General features: G+C 37.4%; 1 protein-coding gene across 4 annotated transcripts in view; it reads right to left on the bottom strand.

Annotated features, from left to right (window-relative positions):
- The window catches only part of PHF6 (PHD finger protein 6), a 59663-nt gene that overhangs the window by 8226 nt on the left and 32559 nt on the right, over window positions 1-18878 (bottom strand). For all 4 annotated transcript variants that reach the window (XM_015561319.1, XM_015561318.1, XM_015561321.1 and 1 more), the window contains 4 exons: window positions 8041-8207; window positions 7730-7873; window positions 6279-6383; window positions 3654-3787 (listed from right to left, as the gene is read on the bottom strand). In XM_015561319.1, coding sequence (XP_015416805.1) covers window positions 3654-3787; window positions 6279-6383; window positions 7730-7873; window positions 8041-8207 — 550 coding nt within the window. The remainder of the gene's footprint in view (window positions 1-3653; window positions 3788-6278; window positions 6384-7729; window positions 7874-8040; window positions 8208-18878) is intronic.

Genomic DNA, 18878 nt, shown 5'->3' with positions numbered 1-18878 from the left:
ATACGGACTATCATTTGAACTCAATGGTCTCTATGATAAAATAATCTGGAATCCACATAAGTAGAGTTTAGAAACAAATTTAAATGTAAAAAAAAATAAAAAGAGCCATTCAAATCATCATGGATCCCAGTGCAAATATTTTTGTTTAGAGATGGTCACTGCAACATGGTTTTCTAATAGTTAAAAAGTAAAAACTACCTAAATGTCTAAGAAAGGAGTTGATTAAACAATATGATATACCCATTCAATGGAATATCATGCAACCATTAAAATGGTGATGTCAAACTAATGTCAAAGAAAAAATGTCTTGGGGATAGTAAGTGGAAAACAGATTATAAAACAGTATAATAAAATCTTGTTTTTATAAATATGCACACATTTATGATCACACAAATGTCTGAAGAAAGTATTCCAAGATTTAAAATTGTTATTTCTAGTGACAGAATTAAAATTGACATTAAGTGTTTTTCCTTATCTATTTTTTTCCAAAATAAAAACAGGTAACTCTTATAATAAAAAATACCTAAATAAAATTAAAATATACAAATTCTCCATATATCAAATTTTAGACGTTTAAAATGGGTCTGTTATTTTAAAATATTAATGGCTACTTAAAATAATGATGTATTACTCATAAAACTATCCAAATACTACAGTATAAAAGAGACTATAAAATTGCCTCTTCACCTCCATCCCTCTGCAATGAATGAGAGGTAACAACTGTTTACTAAATAAACAGAACATTTTTCTATGTAAATGAAAATATACACATATATTGTACACATGTACAACTTATCCCCCCCCCCTTACTCTATCACAGAAATACCTCTTTACAACTCTATACATGGAGTCAACTATTTCACTAAGCTATGTTACCCTCAAATTGGTAGACTCTATCTTCATTGGGAGAATTATAAATATTCTGATAAGAAGCCATCTTTGGTCCTCTTTATGATATAACCTGAAAATTACCTATCCCTATATAACTTATAAGAGGCACTGGCTATGATGGGGTATGAGGCTTTTAAGCCAAGGTGGTGGATCCCATGCCCATTCCATGTGGATCAGGTCTTATTAGTCCTGAGCTATACTGCTATTCTGACTACTGCAAGGACTCCCACGGAAGTGGAATATTTGATGTTACCCTCCTGGCATGCTACAGTTCCTGTCTTGAGTAGACTGATGCCACCTATGGTAACCTGGTCAGTCCTTAGTATAGTTGATTCTAAAATGCCCTAGTGCAGTGGTCGGCAAACTCATTAGTCAACAAAGCCAAATATCAACAGTACAACAATTGAAATTTCGCTCACGAGCCGCAGTTTGCCGACCACAGCCCTAGTGGATATGGCAGCAATCATTAACAATAATACAATGACACTCTTGCACATATATCTTTGTACTATATTATCTGCTCACTTCCCTGAGATAAATCCCTACAAATAGACTAGCAGCAAATGCATTATTTCAAGGTTTGGTCTCCAATAATAAACTGCTCTCCTAAAAAGTTGTACCAATTTACATTCTACCTGAACATCCCTTGAGAATGCCTGTGTCTCTAGAGCCTAGCTAACAGTAGCTAATATGAATCCTACTAATCTTTGCCCATCTGATAGGCAAAATGTGCTAAGATCTTGTCTTAATTTGCATTCCCTTAATTACTAATAAGGTTGAACAGTTTTTCACATGCTTATAACCAACCCATGGCTATTTCTTTTACATTTCTAACTAGTTTTTATTGCAATTGTTTTTTAAAAATTCACCTCATATGCATTAACCTTACTGAGCAATTAAGTTTAATAAATTCAGAGTTGATTCCTTTGGATATTCTTGGTAGACAATGGTATCAAAAACATCAACAGCTTTTTCCCTTCACAATATTTATTATACATTTTTCTTCCTATTCTTGTTACACTGGTTTAACACTCCAGAAGAACACTAAAAACAATGTTGGTAGTTGGCACCTTGTCTTGTTCCTGATTTGAATGGAAGTATGTTAGTATAGTGGTTTTCAATTAGAGATGAACATGAGAATCACCTGAGGAGTCACAAAAATACATAGTTTGGGTCTCTGCCTACTGAATTTAAATCTCTGAGGGTGGGGTCCAGGCAAAGAACATTTCTAAAGAAGGCCCTATCCACCCCCAGGTGATTCTGAGGCTCAGCCATGAATAAGGAATACTGTCCCTTTAACACTAAATAAGCTATTTGCTGTTTTTTTCTCATAAGCATTCTATTAAGACTCCTAGCTTATCAAGAGCACTCTTGTTAAGTTTAAAATTCATGGATATTAAATGGTATCAAATGTTCTTTCACTATCCACCAGGAGGTGATAGGATTATTTTTTATTAATTATAATGGACCACATTAATATACTGCCTAATTTTGAACAGTCTTTAAATTGTTAGAAAATAGCACTTGATTTTATAATATTTTATTTAGGATTTTGGTATATATATATTTATAAAATGGTCTATTGTTTTTGTTTTGTTTTAAATGTTATTTTTTGTCAATTTTGGTGCCACAATTATGCAAGTTTCACAAAATGAACCAAGAGGTTTTCCATCTTTCGCTTTGTGCTGGGTGGACCTTTCAATAACACTGGAATTATTTGTTCCTTAAAGGCTTTATAAAACTCACTTGAAAATCATCTGCGCCTTTATTATTAAAGAAGGTTTTGCAAATTTTATAATACAGCATTAGCACCTCATGCAGAAACTCAAATGACATGGTGATTGTTTATGTAAATTGTTTTGTACACAAAAGAGTAAACCCTGAGTCACTGGTTCATTGCATACTGAGAATGTGAGAGTAAGGAAGTGCTTTATAATTTGCACAGGCAAATAAAAAATTCAGGGATCCCTACCAACTTATTCTCCATTCAATTAAATACATGGAACCATTATAGATGCACATTGATAACACTAGCCCAATGCAGCACATGGAAGACCCATAAAAAAGAGGGTAGCTTATAATCTCAAACCGTTGAAGTTTACTCTTTCATCATTCTTCTATGAGTATCTTTTGACTTGTATCTTCATAACCCTATCCTATTCTAAGCTCCCAACAATTGTCACCTGGACCCTCAGCAGTAGCCTCCTAACTCATCTCCCCATTTGTACTCTTGCTTCTGCCTACAACACTTTCCCAACACCCCCACATTCATTTTCACCCTTCATATCTCAGTTCAAGCACTATGTCCTTAAGGAAATTCCTAAACACTCTCCCACTATGGACTAGGTTAGGTTCTCCTTATTATGTGTTCTCACAGGGCTTGGTAATGTATCCTTTATAGTACTTATGTAGTTTGTAATTGTGTACTCAGCTATGTGGCCAATGAATTAATATGTCTCTCTCACTAGACTGTAAGCTTCATGAAGGCACAATCCATGTCTGTTTTGATCATTATTGTATGCTCAAACCCTGGTACAATGCCTGGCACATAGTAAGCATAATAAATACAAGTTGAATGAATGCTAATTCAGGGATGTGTAGTTAGAGGAAAATGCTATTTGCAGTACTCATTTCTTATACAGAGTCCTCAGTATTCTATACTTTGCTAAATACCACCTAAAAATAGTGATTAAGTAAACTAATGCCATCTATTGAAGGGCAGTTACTTACTGACAATGGAAAATGGACAATTGTTCTCTTACTTGTAAATTCCTCGTGACATATTTTCAATGTATTTAGCTTTGTCTTGTACTCCACAGTGGTAATGGTAAGTCTTAACACAGGCTTTTATTTCACATCCAATAGTAGCACCGGGCTGACTGCAAAGTGTACATTTCTGTTTAAGGGAAGAGAAAGAATAATCATAAGCAGTATTTCAAACTCTATGCAATCTCATTTTTTTCTATTTTAGCCATATTTCAGCCAAACATTCCAGCTTACAAAGAAAACAGCCAATATTCTATTAAAAAGTAATGCACTGAACTTATATAGCAATATATCAAATAATGCAGCAATTTCAACCATACTTTGATAGACTTTCTAATATTAAGTCATCCCCTGTTAGAGATATGACATATAGACATAAATTAGACACTTCTTAATACTGCCAAACACAAAAAGAATGGTATTCTATATTTTAGTGGTCGGCTTCTTTTCTTCCCTGAAATCAGTTCCTTTCCTATTATGGAATGAGAAGATAGGGAAGCAATTCCCCCAGAGAGGGATTGCTACCAAGTAGGCAAAAGGGCAGAGGGACACTGAAGGAGCTGAAATATTTTTAAGACCTCGATCTGGCCTAGATCAGCTTTGCCTTAAGAATGTTAGAGGTTAAAAGGTGACTAATGACAAAAGGATGTCATAGTCAAAGAAATTTGAGAAATGTTAGTTTTAAACAGATTGTTCCATGGAAGGACTTCTCACAATGTTTTCTCCAGGAAGGAGGGTACAGTAAACAGTTCCCAAGTTTACTGAACTCCAGATACTCTTATTTTTGGAGGGCTGGGGGAGCATCTTGATGGGCTAATTTCCTTTGGAGCACACTTGGGGAAATGCTAGGTTATTGCTTGCCTTAACATTCAATAGTGCAGAGGTAAATAAGTTGGTCAAAAGAACTGAATTATTATCCCTATTTGGACTTTAGCTATATGACACAACAACATTGCTCTGTATGATATGATGAAATGATTCCCCCCTTTTTTAGTCTATACATTGTTTTAAAGAAGTTTCATTTTTAAAAGTGTAACAGAAGTATAAATAAACTGAAATGGATTTAAAAGAGAGAACATCAACAGTCTTCACACCTTCAAAAGTGTGAATTAAACTTCAAAAGTGTAATTCCCCAAACAAATGGTCATTCCTAATGGATTCAGACAAAGATCATCAATGTTTGAAACCACTAGATGAAAGACTGAAGGGGAATTTCAAAACAGAGGGATCAGACTCACTGTCTGAATGCAAAGATCAGACATTATGAGTTGTGTGATGTGATAAAATATGGATGATATAGTACCACCTGTAAAGTAGTTCTTACCCCCCAAAATGCTGAAACTGAATCTAATCAAGACTTTACATCTAACTTCATTTTAAAAGAAAATCTAGCAAATAGAGGCACAAGTTAAATGGCATCTTGAAAAAGCAAACAGACAAATAAAAGCATGTGGGATAGTCTACAAGACAATTAAGTTTCTTCAACAAGTCAATGGCATACAACAAAACCAAACCAGAAACAACAAAGACAGGGAAGAGGGTGTGCCCTGGATCACTGAAGGAATGTATAAAAACCACATGTAATGTATGAGCCTCCTTTGGGTTCTGATTAATGCAAATGAATTTTAAAAAGATAGTTTTGAGACAACTGGGGAAATACAAATACAAACTGGGTATTAAATGACACTGAGGACTCATTGTTAATTTATAAAGAATAATGACATTGTGGTTAGGTAAGAAAATGTCCAACTTTTAAGAGATACATACTGAAATATGTAGAGGTGAAATGATATCAAGTCTCAGCTCTGCTTTGAAATACTTCAAGCAACAAGATTAAAAGGCATAGATGAAACGAGTGCCGCAAATTCTTGATAACTGATGAGTCAAGGTGATGGATAGACGTGTGTTACTAATCTTTCTAATTTTGATATGTTTGAAAATTTTCACAATTAAAAAAATTTCAAAAATTAAAGTCATTTCTAGAGGTAATTGCTTTCTTAATGAAAAGATTTTGCATTCCATTGATATTTTATAATATTCATAAACTCTAAAGGAATGATGAATAAAGATGCCGATATTACTTAAAGCTATTTATTAGTAATTCAGTATACTTAAAAACATGAGACTCAGGCACATTTTAAAGAAAACTTTAAGGTTTTGATAAACATTTTAAGAAACATACTATGTATGTGAACTTTAACTAAACAGAAGGCTCTGAAAAAACTCTTCCTTTTATAAAAAAAAAATGAATTACAACATGGGAGGTTCTCAATGCTCTATTGGGGATTTGGAATTTTTCTTTAGGCAAACTTAAACAATATTAACATTTTAAACTTAATGAGTAGCATTACATTCACATCATTTTTTATTAAAAGACTCTCAAATACCCTGAAAAATAAATCTCATTATAATTCTCTTAAGTAATGAAGTTACATAGAAAAAGGAATAAGTTTCAGTAACATCATCATCCTTTATTATATTACAAATAAGTCAAATAGATACTGTGCTTTAACTACTTTATATTAAATTTTTTGATGGCTGGATAAATTTAGAAGTGTTCTATATTTAAAGCAGAACATCAGAAGAGAAACGTTGCATAGCATAAATATAAAACCACAGACCATTCTCTTTCCTCGCTTAATCTCCTGCAGAACAGTTTTAATATCAAAATCTCCAAATTCTGCTCTTGATGTTGTTGTGAGCTGGACTGTGCCAGAAGAAAATAACTAGAGAAGAAAAAAATGAAAGAACATTAATATTCAGAATCCTTTTTAGAAAAAGATTAAACATAATAAGAATGTATTACATTATTTCAATGTCCTGAGAAAGAGGACTTTTCCTTAATAATCAATTACTGATTCAAATATTTTTAATATATTATTATGTCTGATTGAAATATAACCCAAAATAAAAAGAATAAAATAAAACTAATGTTGCCAGTATGGAGCCAAGATCAAATACTTTATTAAACAATGCAGATTTCAACAGTGTCACACTGTAATCTCAACTGTTACATTTAGACAAAGTTTTAAGAAATAGTTTCAATTGGCAAATTTCACCCATTGATGCAGATCAGTATTACCTGAGGATTTCTTTCCCCCAAATAAGACATGTTTGGGATCTACTCCAGAGATACATATTTTGGAAAAAACTCCCCAGGTAAATCTAATATGCATCTCAAGTTAAGAACTTCTGGTATAAATAATATATATTTTAGAACCTAATCATAAATGGGATGAGTAATTCAACACAATCTACCTAAATAATAAACATTTATGTGTATTTATATTTCAGACCTATAACTAAGGATGCAATGATAAGATATAGTTCTTATCCACAAAGAATTTAAGAGTCTATTAGGGAAGAGAGGTTCATAAATAGCTGCAGTACAGTGTATGAGGTATAATAAGAGAGGCATTTACTTGGTTATAGTGGAGACTGAATATATCTTTCATAACAAGTTTATAAAGCTGAAAGTTTTACAGTTTTGAGTTAATTATAGATTATCTAGAATATGATAAGTATTATCAGAATTGATTTAAATCCTACTAAATTATAGAGGCTACATATTTTTAAAAAGCTGATTTATGAAGATGTGGGACTATAGGATATCCTATGTAATAAAACCCTAATATGCAAATTGACCAAACAGCAGAACGACCAGTCACTATGATGCGCACTGACCACCAGGGGGCTGACGCTCAATGCAGGAGCTGCCCCCTGGTGGTCAGTGCACTCCCACAGGGAAAGTGCCGCTCAGCCAGAAGCTGGGTTCACTCTAAGGAGCAGCGAGCCTGACTTCTGGCTAGCAAGCACAGTGGCGATGGCGGGGAGTGGGCCTAGGCTGGCAGGCGGGCATCCTCTGAGGGGTCCCGAACTGCGAGAGGGTGCAGGCCGGGCTGAGGGATCCCCCCCACCCCCCCGCCAGGGCACAAATCTTGTGCACCAGGCCTCTAGTACTATTCATAATTATAAAATACTAATGCTGGGGGGAAAGTGCCATACTTGATTACTAGCTAAATGCTTTTCAAAAAACTTGGGTTTAAAAAAACATAAAAGAAACTATGCTTACCATACACTTGTAATGTGCAGCTGCCTTCTTGGCATTAAATATATGCAGCTTTCCTCTTGCTTCATTTTCTTCCTCCCCTACATGACAAAATCCACATTTAGGCCTGGTGTCACTAGGGCTGCTTCTGTGTGGAGACCTATCTCTCTGCAAATGAAAAGAGAAAGAAACTTTTTAAAAAATCCATGAAAATATGCTATTAGTAACCTCAAGCTTAGTTAACATTTCAAATGAAGAATTTTACCTATAAACACAGTTTAAATGAAATATTCATAGTGCAACAAAAAGTAAGAATAAAGCATTTTTCTACTTACATAGGAACTACTTTCCATTTCATCTGTTCCATGGGAGGATGTGGACCTGGTATCTTCCGATAGCCCTTTAAAATTGGTTTTTCGTGGCCTTCCTTTGCGACTTTTCTTTTTACTTTTAGGTGATGAGGGCTCCAGTTCATGTTCATTAAAACTTTCTTCTAAATCAGCTGTTTAAAAATGAACAAAAACTTTACATGGACCAATCTTAAAATGAGCATTAGTTCATTAGCATTAGATCATAGGTTTCTCCGTAGAATAAAACTGCCTTTGGAAATAAGGAGAAACGGTCTGTGATATGTTCAATACAGCAACCTAAAGTTTCACATAAATGCAAAAAAATCAAACAAAAATACTTTTATTATAATTGAAAATTATTCATTGAACTTATAATTCTATAAAAATGAGTTTTGTGATCTTGTCTACATAATTCAGTAAACATCTCTAAACTCTAATAAATTAATTTTTAGAATTAGCTCATTTTTTTTTACCATAGGTTTCAGAGTCTTACCTCACACTGTTGGTGAAATCAGAACTTACCTAGAAAATAAACTTAGAAAAACTTGGAAAACTAAATGAACATAAAGTAGGTATATCTGTGCTGTATAATATAGTGGCTACTAGCAACATGAGACTTTTTAAAAATTTAAGTCATTTATAATTAAGTAGAATTAAACCTACAGTTTCTCAATTGCCTTGACAACATGTGGCAAGGTGTGTCTCTAATGGGCATCACAGACAGAATGTTTCTATCACAGAAAAGTCTACTGGACAGTACTGCTCTAGACAGCTAGTTCTGTAAACTATCATGAAAATGAAATGATCAAATTTAACAAGGAAATCATCTACAAATGAACTAACTGAACAAGTAATTAAACAACAGGCAGGCAGGCAGGCCAGCGGTTGGGAGCCAGCAGTCCTGGATTGTGAGGGGGATGCCCGACTGCCCTTGAGGGGTCCCAGATTGGAGAGGGTGCAGGCTGGGCTGAGGGACACACACACCCATGCACAAATTTCATGCAGGGGGCCTCTAGTTATTAACTATAAAAGGAATTTCTAACGTAAGCAATAGAAAAGCTATGCTGTAGGTTAGCAGTACATACTTTAATGGATTAAACAAAGTATATGTAGAAATTTTAGAACTGCATTTCCCAGCAATTTGAAAATAATTTCTACCATTAACTGAAGGTGTGTCGTTTAGTTATTCACTACAAATATTTTATTTATTGAAGGCCTACTACATATAAGACAATGTATTTAGTTCTAAAAGGGTATAAAAACCAAATGTTCACTTGACTTGGGGTCAAACTACAGAAACTTTAAGGCACAGAGCTAATACCTTCTTCATTTCTTTTGTACCATTAGTTATTGATCATAATTCCAGGGACTAATTTTTTCAATGAAAAAAAGCCTATCAACTTCTATGCAGATCTTTCCTAATAAATACAGTGGGGCCTTGACTTATGAGTTTAATTCATTCTGAGACTGAGCTCATTAAGGAGCTTGTTAACTCAAATTACTCTATCAACTCAATGCAAAAAATTGGCCAAGGGACAGCTGGTATCTCAAAAAACTCGCTAGTCGGGACACTCGTAAGTCAAGGCCTCACTGTACTTGAAAATTTTTATTTTACAAATAGAAGCATATTTATTAAGATTTTTTTAAAAAGGTAATTTGTCCTGGTTGGGTGGCTCAGTTGGCTGGAGAGTTGTCCTGTACACCAAAAGGTTGCGGGTTTGATTCTCAGTTAGGGTACATACCCAGGTTGCAGGTTCGATCCTTGGTTTGGACAGATGCAGGAGGCAACAGATCAAGGTTTCTCTTTCACATCGATGTTTCCCTCTTGCCCTTCCTCTCTCTTGAAAAATATATTTTAAAAAAACATATTCTCGCCCTAGCCGGCTTGGCTCAGTGGACAGAGCATCAGCCTACGGACTGAAGGGTCCCAGGCGCGATTCTGGCCAAGGGCACATGCCTGTGTTTCAACTGAAGGGTCCCAGGTTCGATTCCAGCCAAGGGCACATGCCTGGGTTGCAGGGGTCGATCCCCAGTGGGAGGTGTGCAGGAGGCAGCCGATTAATGATTCTCTCTCATCATTGATGTTCCTATCTCTCTCTCCTTCTCTCTTTCTCTCTGAAATCGATAAAGAAATATAAAACAAAAACAAAACAAAACAAAACAAAACATTCTCAGGTGAGAATTAAAAAAAAGAAAAAGGTAATAAAAGGTAATTCAATTAATATACCTAAATATATAAACTTCAGGAATTGAGAATTTTAGACTGTTTACACAACAGTTAATAAAAATTTGCATCAATACAATTTTACATAACTATTGTAGGATTTGAGGGAGAAAATAAGGGGAAAATGTAAAAGTGGATAGTATTTTACAGGCAATAAGACAAATTCATGTGAATAAATCTCCTTGTGAAGACACACAAGTCAATTAAAGATATCTTCTGATCTTAACTCTATAGCAAATTTCATATCAGAACATACCACCTACTTTAAACACTCAAACTGACAATTTTCATACAGAATTTAATTAAAGCTGCTAGAATTACTTACACTGGCTAAAAATTAAAAATTATTAAAATGAAATATCATAAACAAGTATTTCAATCATTCTGATATATCACATCTGATATACATAATATTCTGTTTATAATGAAATAATCACTAACACTATAATAACACTATATTAAAATCTATAAAGCAAATAGTCTGACTTCATTACCAGGCCAATATGTTTACTTTTCCACATGGCATATTTATCTGTCCTAAATATGGAATCATTCAGTATAAAATTTTAGAGGACTTCATAACAGCAACAGTAAAAAACAAATCACAATTGATAGATTTAACTTTCAAACTTGCAAAAGTAAAAAAACTGATAAAATTACAAGGCAACTGAAAAAATATCTGCTGCACCTACGACAAAGGATTAATAACCTTATGATATAAGCTCTTAAAGATTGACTCCAACAGAAAAATGGATTAAACACATGATCAAATATCACAGAATATAAACATGCTTTTAGAAAGTTTGACTACTCTAGAATCAAACAAGTATAAATTAAGTGACATATCATTTCCACTTCTCAAAATAGCAGACTTAAAATAGCTGTAAAAAGCTACAATAAACCCAACAACAGTGTGTTAAAAATTTATATATATAAGAGCCCAGAGACCAGAATGGCGGAACGACCAGAACAACCAGTGGCTATGAAGCGCACTGAGGCAGCCAACCAGCCTTATCTGAGCCCTGATTGGCCCTCCCCCCAGCCAGCCCGGCCCCTGATCAGCCCCCACCCTGCTCAGGGGTAGTACTGGCCAGCTTAGTTTGTTCACAAGGGCATGGTGTCCAGACAACCCCTTTGTTTTCTAGTCTCCTTTGCAGTGAAGAATAATCTAATTTTGACCGCCTGATCAGGGGCAGGGCCAGCTGGCCAACTGCCCACCGCCCCTTCCCCCCACTGGCCCAGCCTGATGGACCCCAACTGGGGCAGGCCGGCGGACCCCACCCATGCACGAAATCATGCACCGGGCCTCTAGTAAAAATATAAAGAAGCCCCACAGTAATGTTCAGATAGACCATGTTTCTGGATGAACAGGATCAACAACAGAATGGTATCAGTTCTCACTAACTTAATTTAACAAAACTCCAATAAAATAAAACTTATAAATTGATTCCATGGAAGAGTAAAAGTACAATTTACAAGACTATCTTTAAAAAAATTATGTGTGTGTGTGTGTATTTGAGAGAGAGGAAGGGGAAGAGAGAAACATCAATTGGCTGCCTCCCGCCAGCTCCCTAAACTGGAATCGAACACACAACCTGGATATGTGCCCTAACAGAAACTTGAACCTGCCTTCTATTGGTGTGTGGGATGACGCTCCAACCAACTGAGTCACACTGGCCAGGGGAAAAATATACTTTAAAGCAAGAGCAGTTAAAACACTGGCACAGGAAAAGTTATCAGCAGAAGAAAAAGCAAGATTGAAAATTGTCCCATAGAAATTGCATTTGAATTAAAATCTACACTTAAACCTAATCTTTTCAAGCATTCTCTCTTTCCACTGTTAAGGTCTTTTTAGATTCCCAGTAAGCCTCACCATATATATTTAAGTAAAAGAAATTTCATAATAATAATAATAATAAAAAAATAGACCCATGTACATATATGAGGATCCAGACCAGTGGTTCTCAACCTTCTGCCCCTTTAAATACAGTTCCTCACGTTGTGACTCAACCATAAAATTATTTTCGTTGCTACTTCATAACTGTAATGTTGCTACTGTTATGAAGCATAATGTAAATATCTGATATGCAGGATGGTCTTAGGCGACCCCTGTGAAAGGGTCGTTCGACTGCCAAAGGGGTCGCGACCCACAGGTTGAGAATCACTGATCCAGACTATGATAATGGTATCACATGAAATGAGTAGGGGAAAGAATAATGGCACAGTTGGCTCTACATTTAGAAAAAATTGAGATTCATTTCTCATACCATAGGAAAATTAGAGATGAATTTAAAAATCTAATCATAAAAAAAACTATAAATATAACAGAAGCAATGAAGGAGAATATTTTTTATAATCTTAGGGTTGGGACACCTAAGAAGCCATAAAGAAAAAGATTGAGAGATCTCACTAAACTTGTGTGGTACAAGTACCATATACCAAATGCAAAAACAAATGATAAACTGGGAAATCATTTGCATTTAGTGACAGAAGAATAATCCTATATAATAAAAGGGTAATATGCAAATTGACCCTAACAGCAGAACGACCGGTGGCTATAACATGCACTGACCACCAGGGGGCAGACTCTCAATTCAGGAGTTGCCCCCTGGTGGTCAGTGCACTCCCACAGGGGGAGCTCTGCTCAGCCACAAGCCAGGCTGATGTCTGTGAACAGTGGTGTGGCGATGGCGGGAGCCTCTCCCGCTTCCTCCGTAGCCTAAGCCACAGTCAGACATCCCCCAAGGGCTCCCAGAAGGATATCTGACTGCCAGCTTAGGTCTGACCCCCTGGGGAGTGGGCCTAAACTGGCAGGTGGACATCCCCCGAGGGGTCCCGGACTGCAAGAGGGATGAGGGACCCCTGCCCCCGAGTGCACGAATTTTTGTGCACTAGGCCTCTAGTATATATATATAAAGAGCACTACAAATCAACTTTAAAAAGACAAGCTTCAAGAAATAATAAGCAAAGGATAGGAACTGGCAATTCACAGAAGAAATATAAATGACTTAAAAAATGTAGCAGAAACCCAACCTTACTAGTGATAAAATAAAGGAAATTAAATGAGATAAGTAGGAAATTGGGTACTCTCATACACTGCTGGTGGCAGCATAAACTGGGTACATGTGACAGTAGTTATTTCCAGTGTTAAACGCATAGACCCCTTCACCTGGCAACTTCATTTCTAGGACTCTATCATATAGAATCATACACACACACACACACACACACACACGTATAAGGGAGATCAGTTTTATATATACACTTGTGAAAAATAGACATAACTGGTTTTTCTTAAGAGAAATCCTTAAATAAATCGCACTTCTATTTATTTTAGGGGACATAACTTAAAAAGAATGAGTTCTAGCTGTATGCACTGACGTGAAAGAATGTCTGTGATATACCACAGAATGACAAAAGCAAGTTGCATAACATTACTATATATACTATGATGCCACTGTTTTTTAAAAATATTTATCCTATATAATAAAAGCCTAATATGCTAAGTATCTGGTCATCCAGTCAGCTGTCCAACCAATCAAAGCATAATATGCTAATGATATGCTAAGGCCTCTCAACTGCTTGCTATGAGGTGCACTGAACACCAGGGAGTAGACAGTCGATCGGTTGACCAGTTGCTATGAGATGCACTGACCACCAGGGGGCAGATGCTCCAACCAGTAGGTTAGCTGGCTGCTGGGGTCTGGCCGATCAGGACTGAGAGATACAGGCCAGACATGCTCTGGAGCCCTCCTGCAGTCCCTCCCCAGCTGGCCAACCTCCTGTGTCCCTCCCAGGCCCTGATCGTGCACCGGTGCGGTCCCTCAGCCTGGCCTGTGCCCTCTCACAATCCTGGACCCCTCGGGGGATGTCGAAGAGCAAGTTTTGGCCAGACGATGAAACGACCAATTGCTATGATGTGTGCTGACCACCAGGGGGCAGATGCTCAACACAGGAGCTGCCCCCTGGTGGTCAGTGCACTCCCACAAGGGGAGCACCGCTCAGCCAGAAGCCAGGCTGATGGCTGGCAAGTGCAGCGGCAGCACTAAGGATGTCCAACTGCCATCAGTCAGACATCCCTGAGGGCTTCTGGGACTGCGAGAGGGCACAGGCCGGGCTGAGGGACCCCCAACCCGAGTGCACAAATTTCATGCACCAGTCGTCTGGTTGTCTGTTCAACTAATCAAAGCGTAATATGCTAATGATATGCTAAGGCCTCTCAACTGCTTGCTATGAGGTGCACTGAACACCAGGGAGTAGACAGTCGATCGGTTGACCAGTTGCTATGAGATGCACTGACCACCAGGGGGCAGATGCTCCAACCAGTAGGTTAGCTGGCTGCTGGGGTCTGGCCGATCAGGACTGAGAAAGATGGGCCGGACATACCCTGGAGCCCTCCTGCAGCCCTTTCCCGGCTGGCCAACCTCCCACGTCTCTCCCTGGCCCCAATCATGCGGTCCCTCGTCCTGGCCTGCGCCCTCTTGCAATCCGGGACCCCTTGGGAGATGTTGGAGAGCCAGTTTCAGCCTGATCCTGCAGCCACTTTACTGAATTACTTATTAATGATAGTTTTTTTGATGGGATCTCTAGGGTTCCTTATATATAGGCTATTACAAACAACTATATCCTATATGCCAGAAGTGGGGCTCAGGGCTGGTGTGCACAGTGGGAGCCTCTCACACCTCCATGAGAGCACTAAGGATGTCCAACTGCCATCAGTCAGACATCCCTGAGGGCTTCTGGTCTGCAAGAGGGCACAGGCCAGGCTGAGGGACACCACCAAGTGCACGAATTTCATGCACTGGGCCTCTAGTATGCATATATATATATATATGATTGTACACATATAAAAAAGGCTCTGGGAAGATATACACCAAACTGTTATTACTAGAGAATGTGATTTCAGGGTGAAGAGAGTAACTTCTTAAACTACTTTAATTTTAATAGTACTATTTTTTTCAATTTTACTTATTTTTAAACTTATTTTTATTGCCGAGAGTATTACAGATGTTTCCTAATTTCCATTCTCCACCCAGATCACATCCTACGCCAGGCCTTTACTGCACTGTTATCTGTTTCCTTGGGCTATGTATATATGCATAATTCTTCTTTGATTAATCTAATTTTTTAAAACAATGGGAAATTTACTACCTTTGTAATTAAAAGAATTTATAATATCCAATGTGATGAAAGGAAGGGGGTAAAGTCATTCACTGTTGATGGGAATATAATCTAGCACAATCTTTCTAGAAAGCAGTATGGGAACCTTAAAAAGATTGAATCCTTTGACCCAGTGATTTTACTTTTGGGAACTTATCCTTTAAAAAAATTAATTAAAAATGCACATGAAAATGTGAGTACAAAGCTAGTCACAGAACCTTTGTTTAAATTTTTCATGGTTACTTATTGGCTTTCTTTTCCCAATTCAAACTTGTAAAAATGTTTTAACCTTTTATAAAATACTAGAGGCCAGGTGCACAAATTCGTGCACCAGTGGGGTCCCTCAGCCTGGCCTGCGGGATTGGGCCAAAACTGGCTCTCCGACATCTCCCAAGGGGTTCCAGATTGTGAGAGGGCACAGGCCAGACTGAGGGACCCCACCAGTGCACGATCGGGGCCGGGGAGAGATGCAGGAGGTTGGCCAGCTGGGGAAGGACCACAGGAGGGTTACAGGGTGTGTCCAGCCAGTCTCGCTCAAGTCCCGATCAGCCAGACCCCAGCAGCAAGCTAACCTACCAGTGGAGTGTCTACCCCCTAGTGGTCAGTGCACGTCATAGCGAGCGGTTGAGTGGCCTTAGCATATCAGTAGCATATTATGCTTTGATTGGTTGAACGGATGACCAGACACTTAGCATATTAGGCTTTTATTATATAGGATCTTTTTTCTTTCATTATAAAAGATCTGCATAAAAGAAGTAAAAATATCTTCCTTTCCTCCTTCCAATTCCACCTGTTCTGCACTCCCAGCTGACACCCTAGCTTTCTTGCTTCCCTTTCTTCTTACAAACTCTCTTCCCTCCCTCTTAAGGTAACCACTGTTACTGCTTCCTTTCTCAGTCTCAAGGGTTGAACCTGGTTTTGAAATCTGTATCTGTCATAGACTTTGCGTCCTTAGACATGCGACCTACCTCAGAGAACTCTTGAGTTAAATAAGTTAGTAGTTCATGGAAAGTACTTAATTCAGAACAGTGCCTGGCATATAGAATGCTATCAATAAATGTCAGCTACTATTTTCTCTGTGTGTGCAAATGTGTTTTTAAAAGGATGTACAGCCCTAGCTGGTTTACTTCAGTGGATAGAGTGTCGGACTGCAGACTGAAGGGACCTAGGTTCGATTCCTGGTCAGGGCACATGCCCAAGTTTCGGTCTCCAGTGGGGGCATGCAGGAGGCAGCCGATCAATGATTCTCTCTCATCACTGATATTTCTAGTGTGCTCTCTCTTTCTCTCTTCCTCTATGAAATCAATAGAAATATATTTTTTAAAAATTTAAAAAAAGGATGTACAGACAAATGGCATTTTAAGAATACTGTTCTGTATCTTGCCCTTTTCCACTTCAGATATGAATTGGAAATACTCAGAGTTTTGAATATACCATATATGCTATGCAGTCTGCATGCTTTATCTCATTTGAACCTCACAACAACCCCATGATGTTGTATCAGTCACCATACCCATCCCCCACTTTATAGATAATTTTCTAAATAAATTCAGAAAGGTTAAATAATTTTGCCCAAGGTCACAAAGCTAGGGAATGGCAGAGCTGGGACAAATATATGTCAGTGAGTTACTACATGCTGTTAAAATGGTAATAGTCATTGTCATAGAAATACACATTTCAAGTTAGAAAAAGAATAGTTACACATGCTTAGGTATGCACAGAATTGCTCTAAAAGGATATTTAAGATTCTGATAGTAGTGGCTGATTTTAGCAAAGGAATTTAGAAATTGAGATGCAAGGGCAAGGATGGGAGAAAAGCTTACTTACAGTGTACTGCTAATTTTTGTACACTGTTCCTATACCTATTCAAACAAATTAATTTGATAAAAAATAAAACCTTACCTTGCATTCACAGCTGCAAACTCTAAAAATCCAGGTTGATAAGGTAGGTGACAAAAGAATATTGTCCTCCTTCTATGCCACACCAATCCTCCCAATCTTTATGAGCACAGCCCCCAGACGTTTGTCACTTCAGAATGGCCAGGTTAGCCTTCTGATTGCCCCTATGAGGCACAGGAGTGACCAATTTACCAGGAAACCAACTCTCCTCCTAGTATTATAAAATCCTATCCGTCCCTTTACCAATTCATTCCTCCTTCCTAATCAGTATTTTGCTCACTGGTTAAGCTATATTTCCCTCCCCATCCTAAATTCTCACATTAGTTAAGAGTATGAAGAAGAAAGAACCCCTGGACAGAAAGTCAGAAAACTGCCACTTACTGGGTCTTAACTTGGTAAAGTTACTTAACATTCTCAGGGCAAAGCCTTGCAGTATATCAAATGGCAATAATTATTACCATCTTCCTCAAAAGGCTGCTTTAAGACAATGTTTGTGAAAAAAATGCTTTGTAAACTATAAAATTCAATTCAACTGTTAATTATTACTCTTGTTATATCTCAAGTAGATTGTAAGCTCCTTGTCCATGGGAACTACTTCCCTAAATTCCCTAATGTGCCCACACCTAGCAGGCACTCAATAAATGTTTGTTGGATTTTTTTAAGAGAAAAAAAAAACGCCAAACATTAACACCACCTCTGCTTTGAATCTTTAGGGCTCCTACAAAAGGAAGACTGAGGTCACTTGCCCTGTCTTCTCCAGTGGAAATGTTATGTGCATTTGCTCTGAATTCTCTATGTCACTAGTAAACTCTGAATTCTGCTTTTTCAGTAAAGATATCAGATAATTTTTTTCTTTTATGCATATATATATATGCATATAAATACATAGCACAGTAAAGATGCTAAAATGAAATATGATGTCTGGCATTTAATTCAAAATAATACAGATGGAGGAAGTGGGTGGGGAGTATAGTTGAAACAAGATTGGTCATGAACTGATGACTGCTAAAGCTGGGTGATGGGCTTTGTTTCAAACACACTCTTGCATATGTTTGAAACTTCTTACAATGAAAGTTTGTGAAGTGTGCTAAATCAAAGGTGAGCATAAATAATGCCTGGCACAGCACTTTGCACTGCACATGGGTAGTCAATAAATCTGGTGAATCCATGAACGAATATGGAGTCAAATCTAATAAAGAGCACAAAATGAATACATTACTAAAATTTTCCAAGTTAAATCACAAATGCAATTTAAATGCTATTATCTTCCAAGGAAGAACACATGAAAAAAAAAATGATTGGCAATAAAGGTGGGTAGTTTTCAAGGAGTAATAGCATAGAACATAGTATTTACTGAGCAGTCACTATAAGCCAGGAACAGTGCTCAGAGCTTTATATGCATTACTTCATTTAATCCTTATAATAATCCTATGAGGTATTTTTATAATCACCACCTGAGGATATGTTTATTGAATTTTTTTAGAGAAAGGAAGACAGGAGCCAGAGAGAGTGTAAGAGGAAGGGAGTTGGAGGGAGGGAG

The sequence above is a fragment of the Myotis davidii genome, unplaced genomic scaffold (genome assembly GCF_000327345.1).
Source record: "Myotis davidii unplaced genomic scaffold, ASM32734v1 scaffold237, whole genome shotgun sequence".
Lineage (NCBI taxonomy): Eukaryota > Metazoa > Chordata > Mammalia > Chiroptera > Vespertilionidae > Myotis > Myotis davidii.
This window is presented reverse-complemented; position numbering and strand designations above follow the sequence as displayed.